General features: G+C 49.3%; 1 protein-coding gene across 2 annotated transcripts in view; it reads right to left on the bottom strand.

Moving 5' to 3' along the window:
- The window catches only part of CIB3 (calcium and integrin binding family member 3), a 29,580-nt gene continuing 22,753 nt past the window's right edge, over nucleotides 2,274-9,100 (bottom strand). For both annotated transcript variants that reach the window (XM_021083597.1, XM_013994644.2), the window contains 4 exons: nucleotides 7,954-8,065; nucleotides 6,814-6,961; nucleotides 5,534-5,729; nucleotides 2,274-3,564 (listed from right to left, as the gene is read on the bottom strand). In XM_021083597.1, coding sequence (XP_020939256.1) covers nucleotides 3,543-3,564; nucleotides 5,534-5,729; nucleotides 6,814-6,961; nucleotides 7,954-8,065 — 478 coding nt within the window. In that variant the 3' untranslated portion in view covers nucleotides 2,274-3,542. The remainder of the gene's footprint in view (nucleotides 3,565-5,533; nucleotides 5,730-6,813; nucleotides 6,962-7,953; nucleotides 8,066-9,100) is intronic.

The raw sequence follows: 9,100 nt of genomic DNA, 5'->3' as shown, positions 1-9,100 counted from the left end.
GTGACCTTGTCATTTTCTTTTTTCTTTTTTAGGCCGCACCTGCGGCATATGGAGGTTCTGAGGCTATGGTTCTCAGGCTGAGCCATAGCCATAGCTGCCAGCCTATGCCACAGCCACAGCAACGCCAGATCTGAGCCACATTTGCAACCTATGGTGCACCTTGTAACAACGCCAGATCCTTAACCCATTGTGCAAAGCCAGGGATCAACCCACATCCTCATGGACACCAGGTTCTTAACCTTCTGAGCCACAATGGGAACTCAGGACCTGGTTATTTTAATAACAATAATAATGATAATACTAACGATAATGTTACAACAATGGCATCTGGGACACCTATTGTGTGCCAGGCCCAACACCAGATCCTCCACATTCCTTGTTTCTTTCTTACCTCTGAGCAGCTCCATCAGGTAGGCTCCTGCACATTTTAAAGAAGAGACTGAGGTTCAGAGAGGAAGAGAGGTGTGGCCAAGGTCACATGACCAGAGTGTCAGCACCAGGATTTGAAGCCAGGTCAGTTTGAGCCCTTTCCACACATCCCCTGCTCCCAGGCTCAACCCTGAGGACATCCTCATCTGTAAACAGGGTTCTTGTGCAAAAGAGATGAGACTTGTGGAAAGAGGGCTTCGCACACAGTAAGCACTCCCAACATTAAGGGCAGCTTCAGAAGAAGCATAGGATGCCCTTTCCTTTAAAAAAGGAGAAACAGAAAGTTCTTGTTGTGGCTCAGCGGGTTAAGAACCCAGCTTGTATCCATGAGGATGCGGGTTCCATCCCTGGCCTCACTCAATGGGTTAGGGACGAGGCGTTGCCGTGAGTTGCAGCATTGGTCACAGACGTGGCTCGGATCTGGCATTGCTATGGCTGCGGTGTAGTCCAGCAGCTGCAGCTATGATTCGACCCCTCACCTGGGAACTTCCATATGCCGCAAATGCAACCCTAAAAAAAAGATAAAAGGAGAGAGAGAGGCAACCCAGGGCTGTGGTTGGTGGGTGGGCTCTGGGGAGGGCACCATCTTGTGTTGTGGTGCTGTGTGTTGTTTGGTGAGTCATTAGACCTCTCTGGGCCTCTTTCCTCATCTGGAAAATGGCAAAAAAATCAGTCCCTCTTTCTCAGGATGGACTGGCAGAATTCAAATAAAACCTGGACTTTGGCACACAGTAGGTACTTAGAAAATGGGGGTTAAGATGGGAGTGGGTGCCCTAGAAATAATACACAGTGGAGGTGTGTAGGAAAGTCCCTGGGGGATGATCTCAGTTGCAGGAGTGACCACTGCTTGGATGGATCGGGGCCACAGACAGGGCCCCCAGGATGATCATAGGTGGAGTGGGCGTGGGACTTCCCAAATCTGGGATCTAGAATGAGGTGGGCCTGGGTTCAAATCTACCTCTCTTAGGGAACCATTGACTGAAACTGCCCCCCTTGGCCAGGCATGGTAATAACTGCTTGCATGAGTTGTCTCACAACAGGAGTTCTTGATAAGAAATATGGTGCTGCCCCCAAAATTAACTGGAGGATTTGGGAGGAGACAAAAAGAGGGAGGAGATGACCAACTCCCAGAATCCTTGGCACTGGAATCCATCTTGGCTGAGATGTGCGTGCCACCAGGAAGGACCCTGAGTCAGACCAAATATAGGCCAAGCAAGATGACTGGCCAGAGACAACCCATAAACTCACCCCATTTCCATAAAACATGAAGCTGCAAGCCACATGGCAGAGCAGTTCTCCTGGGTTCCCTTGCCCTGGAGCTCTCCACCCTGGAATCCCTTCCTGATAAAGTGTTTTGCCTTGTCAGCACACGTATATCCTCAGGCAATTCATTTCCAAGTGTTAGACAAGAACCCATGCTTGGGTGTAGCCTTGGGCAAGTCACCGTTGCCTCTTAATGAAGTGTGATTGCACCTCGGCCAACCCTGCTGGGATGTCATAGGCAGCTATGGTGATGGCAGAATGGCAGGTGCTTAATAAACTGAAAAGCACTGTGCCAGCCTCAGTGAATGACATTCTGACTACCACCCCTTTCCCAGAGGCCTCCTCTGGCAGTTCTAATGAATCATCAAGTTGATGATGCTTTAGTCCCCTTGAAGAATTCAGGGGTTGAGAGGGGAAGAAAAGGTACTTGAACATGAAACTGGCAGGACCCTGTGGGGCTCCTGGGCACAAGCCTTTCTGTTTCCCCCATTTCTTGTTCTTAGGGAATAAGCTTCAGCCTCTATGACCTTCCCTGATTTCCAAAGGGCAGGTTCAAACAGTTGCTAATCAGAGAAGGGAGGGAATGCAGGGACCAGGGAGGAGAAGTCAAGAGACAATAGTGTAGCCTTGGGACAGGGTCCTGGTTTCTCTTCAAGATATATACATAGCAATATCCTTGAGATCTTCTGCAGAACTAAAATCTCCAACAAATGAAAGAGAGGATGACCATCAGAACCTGTCCTTGGGCCACTAAACACCAACTTTGAAGAAGAATGAAAGGTAGCATTTAACCTGATCCTAATCTGTGGCTCTATTTTCTACTCCCAAAACTATAAAACCACTTCCTAATCTCTCCCAAGGGGGGCACAGACTTGAGTGCACCTGCCATGGCCTCCTTTGCCTGGCAAAGCAATAAAGCTATTTTTTTCTCCTTTACCCCAAACTCCGTTGCCATATTTCTATTCAACACTGGTGGACAGAGGCCAAGTTTCAGCAACAAGCAGTTGGGGGTAGGGAGTCCCTGGGGTGGGACAGCACAGGCCTGACCTCAGCACCTCATCTCTGCTCACCAAGACCCACATGGAGGCAATACCAGCCCTAACAGTGGAGAGAGAATCTAGACGTCAGCCCCTTCCTGTGGGACTTCAAAGACCCTTCAAGGAGCTAGAACTCAAAGCCTCGAACCAAGACAAGAATTACCAGACCCTTATCATCACCCCATCCATATCCTTGTAATGCCCCCTCCCCCACCTTGAACAACCTGGCCTACCCCTTCCTATACCCCCTACTAGGAAAGGTATGTGGCCCACTCCTCACCCCAGCCCTAAAGGGACGTTATACCCCCCAACCAACCAGCAAGTGTATCATAAGACCCCTCTTTCCCCAACCAATCAGCAGGCCAGCAGGTCTATTATAAGACCTCTCCTCTCCCTGGGCTATAAAAACAGGACCAAGGCCTCCAGGTTGGCTCTCCGTGTTCTTCAGGAAGTCGTCCAGCTGGGCTAGCACCATCCCTCATCTCAATAAACTCTTCTTTCTCTTCACCTTGCTATGCTGGAAAATTCTTTTTCCACCCATGTGTAAAGACCTCGACACTTCTTGTACAAATGAGGAGATTATGACCCTGAGAAGGTGCATCCACACCCAGGATCACACAGTGAGGATAGAGGCAAGATCCCAGGCCGCCTCCCTCTAGTCTGCCAGGTTTAAGGTGGAAAACATCTTTTGTGAGCATCTGTGATTCAGCGATGCGTGTTTATTTATTCCCAGAGCCCAGGGAGACCAGATTCCGCAGTGGACTGAGGGGTCACTGCACCTTCCTCTGGCTTGTCTCTCCTTCCTCGGAACCCTCATATACGGATGTGGAAGGTGCTGTGTGCAAAGAGGAAAGGAGTCTGTCAGCAGGCAGAGGGCACCCTTTCTCTGTCCTCCTCCCCAACACTCCCACCAGGAGTCCCCGAGGCAAACAAGGAGCCATGGGGTGGGAGAAGTTGGACCCCCTCCAAAAAACCCAGGCCATGGCTCTCCTGACCCCACAGGGGTTGAAAGAACACACTTTTTTTTTTTTTTTTTTTTTTTTTTTTTTTTTTTTTTTTTGCTTTTTAGAGCTGCATCTGCAGCATTTGGAAATTCCCAGGCTAGGAATTGAATCAGAGCTGTGGCTGCCAGCCACAGCCACAGCCACAGCCACAGCCACAGCAACACAGGATCCGAGCCACGTCTGCAACTTACACCACAGCTCACGGCAACGCCAGATCCCCAACCCACTGAGCAAGGCCAGGGATCAAACCTCTGTCCTCATGGATTCCAGTCAGATTTGTTTCTGCTCTGCCAAAATGGGAACTCTCAAGAACACACCATTTTGGATTGGAGTTGACATCCTGGCTCTGCCCCAGACTTGAAGTACATGGCTACCCCTCTCTGGGCCTCAGTTTACTTCCCTGTAAAATGGGGGTAATAGCTGTCCCTCCTTCATAGGGCTGTAATGAGGGCAAAGGGGGCGAATGTGCGGGGCAGGACACAGAGTGGGTGCTCAGCTAGTGGCAAGGGATTCATCCAGCCTTGCTTATTCAGGGTAGAGGAGAGGCCCTCTGGGCATGCAAGGCTACCACCAGTTATAATAGCCACAACAACAACCATAGCACACAGTTCTTGAACACCTACTATGAGCCAGGCACTGCTCTAAACTCTTTCCATGTACTAGATCAGGAGTCAGTTTTTTTTCTGCAAAGAGCCAAATGTTGATATTTTCCAACTTACACAATGACTCAAGGACATCTTGTAGCTTAAAAGCAGTCATAGGGAGCTCCCATTGTGGCAGAGTGGGTTAAGAACCCAACTAGTATCCATGAGGATGTGGGTTCAAGCCCTGGCCTCACTCAGTGGGTTAAGGATCCAGTGTTGCCACAGGCTTTGGTGTAGGTCACAGATGGGGCTTGGATCTGGTGTTGCTGTGGCTGTGGTATAGGCCTCAGCTGTAGCTCCCATTTGATCCCTAGCCCAGGAACTTCCATATGCCACAAGTATGGCCGTAAAAAGAAAAAAAAGAAAAAAGAGCAGCCACAGACAATATGTACACAGGTGGGCATGCCTGTGTACCAATAAAACTAGCAATGGACACAGAAATTTGAATTTCATATCATTTTCATGTGTCATGGAGTATGATTATTCTTTGATTTTTCCCCCCAACCATTTAAAAATATAAATACCCTTCTTAGTTCACAGGAGGCATGGAAAAAAGTGGCTGGCTACCCCCTGCATTAACTCGCTGAATCCCCACTTTCTGCCCTGCAGCAGGGGCTCTGATTCTCCCCAGGGCTGCCAAGCACAGTTGTGTAGTCTGTTCACTGCAAAATGTTCAGGAAAGTGAGGGCTGAAGTCAAAGCGTGTTCCACTCACCCAAAGAGCTGTGACCCTGTGACACAGGAGGTGTCAACAGGGTGTCTAATTATTGCCATTTTAGTTTATTTATTTTTATGGCTTCATCAGTGGCATATGAAGTTCCCAGTCCAGGGATTGAATCCGAGCCACAGCTGCAACCTACACCACAGCTGCAGCAACACCAGATCCTTTAATCCACTGCTCTGGGCCGGGCTGGAACCCACATCTCTATAGCCACCGAGCCGCTGCAATCAGATGCTTAACCCACTGTACCACAGTGGGAATGCCAATTATCCACATTTTAAACACGCAGGGACTGAAGACAAGGAGGTTGGGAAAATTTCCCGAGGTCACCAATGAATGACCAAAGGAACTTTCACAAATGGAGTCTGTGAACCTGTTTCATAAGGGCGCCTCTCAGAGGTGGGAACTGACTGTGTGGGGCAGTGAGGAATATCACCTGAGGAAGTCTGGTGCCCGCAGGATCATGTTCTGGAAGTCTTCCAGGGAAAGCCGCCCATCATGGTCCCCATCAGCCTCATCCAGCACCTTCTCACACACCAGGCTCACCTCCTCAGCACTCAGCTCTCCTCGTGTCAGCTTGGTCACGGTCTGCTCCAGGTCCCACGCACAGATGTAGTCATCGTTGTTAAAGTCTGTACAGCAGAATGGAAGGGGACATGAGGGTGAGGGGACAGCAGGGTGCAGGCAAGCCAGGCTAGTCATGGGTATATCTTGTCCCCGTGTTACAGCGGAGGAAACTCAGGCACTGGAAGGAACACAAGACCCTGGGGGTAAGAGCTGGATCTTGCTTTGGAATTGGGCAGGGACCTGCTGGGAAGTCATTCATTCACTCAAGTATTTATTGAGCACCTACTATGCGTCAGGCATGTGATAATTGTTTCTTATTCATCCCCTCTTTCAACAAGTATTTATTGAGTGCCTACTGTATGCCAGGCACTGTGATGAATTTTCATTCATTCATTCATTCATTTGGCAAATATTTATTTATTTTCTTTTTAGGGCCACACCTGCAGAAGTTCACTGGCTAGGGGTCAAATCAGAGCCACAGCTGCCAGCCTACACCACAGCCACAGCGACGCCAGATCCAAGCTGCATCTGGGACCTACACCAGAGCTTGCAGCAATACTGGATCCTTAACCCACTGCATGAAGCCAGGGATCAAAGCCACATCCTCATGGATACTAGCTGGGTTCTTAGCCCACTGAGCCACAGTGAAAACTCCTCAACAAGTATTTATTGAGTACCTACTATGTGCCAGACACAGAGAGAGATGGTGTACAAAACACACCACCCCTGACCTTGGGTCTCCTCAGAGAGAAATTATAAGTGAGCAGATGAAGGAACAATAAATTAAGCAGCATTGCTCCATGCTAGGAGAGAAATACTATGTGGCATGGAGAGTCACTCGGGGCAAGGGCTACTCTGGACCTCAATTTCGAGGTAAGAAGGAGCCAGGGGAAAGGTAGTCTAGACAAAGGGCACAGCAGAGGCAAAGGCCTGAAAGCAGAAGGAGTTTTGTGTTTGGGAGAAAGAGCCAGGCCAGTATGGCTGGAATGGAGTGAGCAAAGGGATGAGGTGGGAGGTACCAGAGCAGGGTGAAGGACTGGGCCATGCAGGACCTCAGAGCCCTGGGGGAGATATTTGTGACAGCAGGGCATTCCCTGGCCCAGGACCCACCCTTGTTCCCACTTCCCCACCCCGGGGCCCTGCACACACCATAAATTTTAAAAGCATAGTAGGCTTTGAGGTCCCGGGGAGCCATTTCACTCATCACGGAAAACATGTCCAGGAAGTTATCCAAGGTCATGTGTCCATCCCCATCCTCAGAGAAGACCTGGGCAATCCTTTCACGGAACGGGTTGTCCTAGAAACAGGAAGCGGGGAGCCCATCCCTGACCAGGATCTTGTGGTGGGGGAGGTTCTATAGTTATCACTCCCTCCTTCCTGGGAACCTCCAAGTACCCTTCACCAAGACTCCCTCCCTCCCGTGGTTCCTGGAGAGGACTTCTGGCAGCTCCATTCTCCCCCCCCGCCCCCGGGGTCTGGGTGACTGTTGACCCCACTTCCAGCTCCAGAAGAAGTCACATGACCCAGGAGAAGCCAATCAGAGATTCCCATTCTCCTGGCAACTGTGATTGCCTCTGGGTTGGGCATGTGACTCAAACTGGCCAATCAGAGGCTGCCCTGGGACAGTTTCTGAAAAGTTTGGATGGAGAGATCTGCTTTCTGCTTGTTGCAGAGCTGATGGGAGGAAATCTGGGTCAGGTAAGCTTTCCTTTCACTACCTCAAGAGGACAGGCTGCCTGAGACTGAAGCCTCTTCCTAAGAGAAGCTGAAAGATAGAGGCAGATTCTCAAGCATATCTTCAGAGACCCTGGTTCCAGCTATACATGCTGCTAGCCTTCTCCCTGCATTTTTTGTTCACATGATCCAACCCATTCTGTCCTTCTTGAGTCAGGTTTCTGTCCATTGTGATAAAATAATCTCTACTCACAGTCACTCACCCCACAAGTCCCCTTCATAGTCACAAACTATGTGTCAAACATCCAACTGAGAAGAACCTGCATTTACTAGCTCCTACTATAAAAAGAACATTCCCTGAGTACTTGCCATGAAGCAGGTCTTGTGCCGAGCTCTTTTCCTGCATTGTCTTGTCTCATATTCCCTACAACCCAGAGTTTGATTCCTGTCTCTATCACATCCTAGTTGTGTTACTATGAACAAGTGTCTTGACATCTCTGAAATTCAATTTCTTCATCTGTAAAATGGAAATAATCACAGTACTCACCTCATAGGGATATAGCAAGGGATATTCCTACAATTTTTTCCCCCACCTGTCCCATGGTTCAGGCGTACCTTCAGCTCAGGCATGCTGCCAATGAGCTCATAGGGCACCTTCACATCAGGGCAGCTGGTATAGTCAAGAGGAACAAGCTGGGGGGCCAGGTCCTGGTAGCGATAGAAGAGCCTGATGTGGGGAGAAAAATAATGAGAAGATCTAGGAGATGAGTAGGGGTGGCTTGTCCCTACTCTTTCACTCTTATAGCTGTTCACTCTATACTGAAGAATGCTGAGTCCCCAAGCACTATCAGCCATGAGCCCAACCTCACACACACAAGGCCAGACATAGGCATGTCTATCCTCCTGGGACAAGGCCAAGGTAAAGAGAAGGCTTCAGGGCTAGGGGAAACCAGAGGGGGGAAAACAAGCCAAGAAGGAGGAAGGACTTCCTGTAGGAGGGGGCATTGGTGCTGGGCTTTGAAGCATGAGTAGAAGCTTACCAGGCAGATGAGGTTGACAGAAGGAGGGTGCTTGGGGCACATCAGCATTCAGAGATTCTGAGCCAATCTATGAATCTCTGGACATCATCATGTTTTTGGCAAGACCTTGCCTCTAAAGACCTCCAACCTCATACTTTCTCTCTTTCCATAATGCAGAAGAGCAGAAAAAAGTCTACTATTCAGATTTTCCAAAAGGGTAAATGATAAGCATTTTGTAAAACACCAAATGCCACCAAACACACTACCTAGATTGTGAGGCCAGCTCTCTACTCCAATGCCCTCACCTGATGACACCATACCATCATTGGGGCATGCTGAGCAGCAGGCTTACAGAGACCATTCTTGATGAGTCAGATATCCCCAAGTTGCTAAGGGGACAGGACTATCTAAGGACTGTCCCTGAGGGGGACCAGAGCCTCTGGGTCATATGATGGCTAGGGAAGGGGTATTTCAAGCTTCAGTTCTGAATCATCTCAGAGAATAGTCTGGGTTTGGGTTTGGGTTTCTGCATAGTTTTGAGCAAGTCTCTCTTCCCTTCTTCTCCTGAGTAGATCTGTCTGACAAGCAAGAAGCTTGAGACAGACAAAATGTTAGCCCTCAAATTCCTTGGGCTCTACCCATCTATCCAGCGGCCCAAGGTAAGTCTCTTGTGTCTGAGCCTCAGTCTCCCCATCAGTAATCCAATCGTAATGGCCATGACGACCCTGTGAGCTGTTCTTCCC

Source organism: Sus scrofa, chromosome 2, assembly GCF_000003025.6.
Source record: "Sus scrofa isolate TJ Tabasco breed Duroc chromosome 2, Sscrofa11.1, whole genome shotgun sequence".
NCBI classification, from domain to species: domain Eukaryota; kingdom Metazoa; phylum Chordata; class Mammalia; order Artiodactyla; family Suidae; genus Sus; species Sus scrofa.
This window is presented reverse-complemented; position numbering and strand designations above follow the sequence as displayed.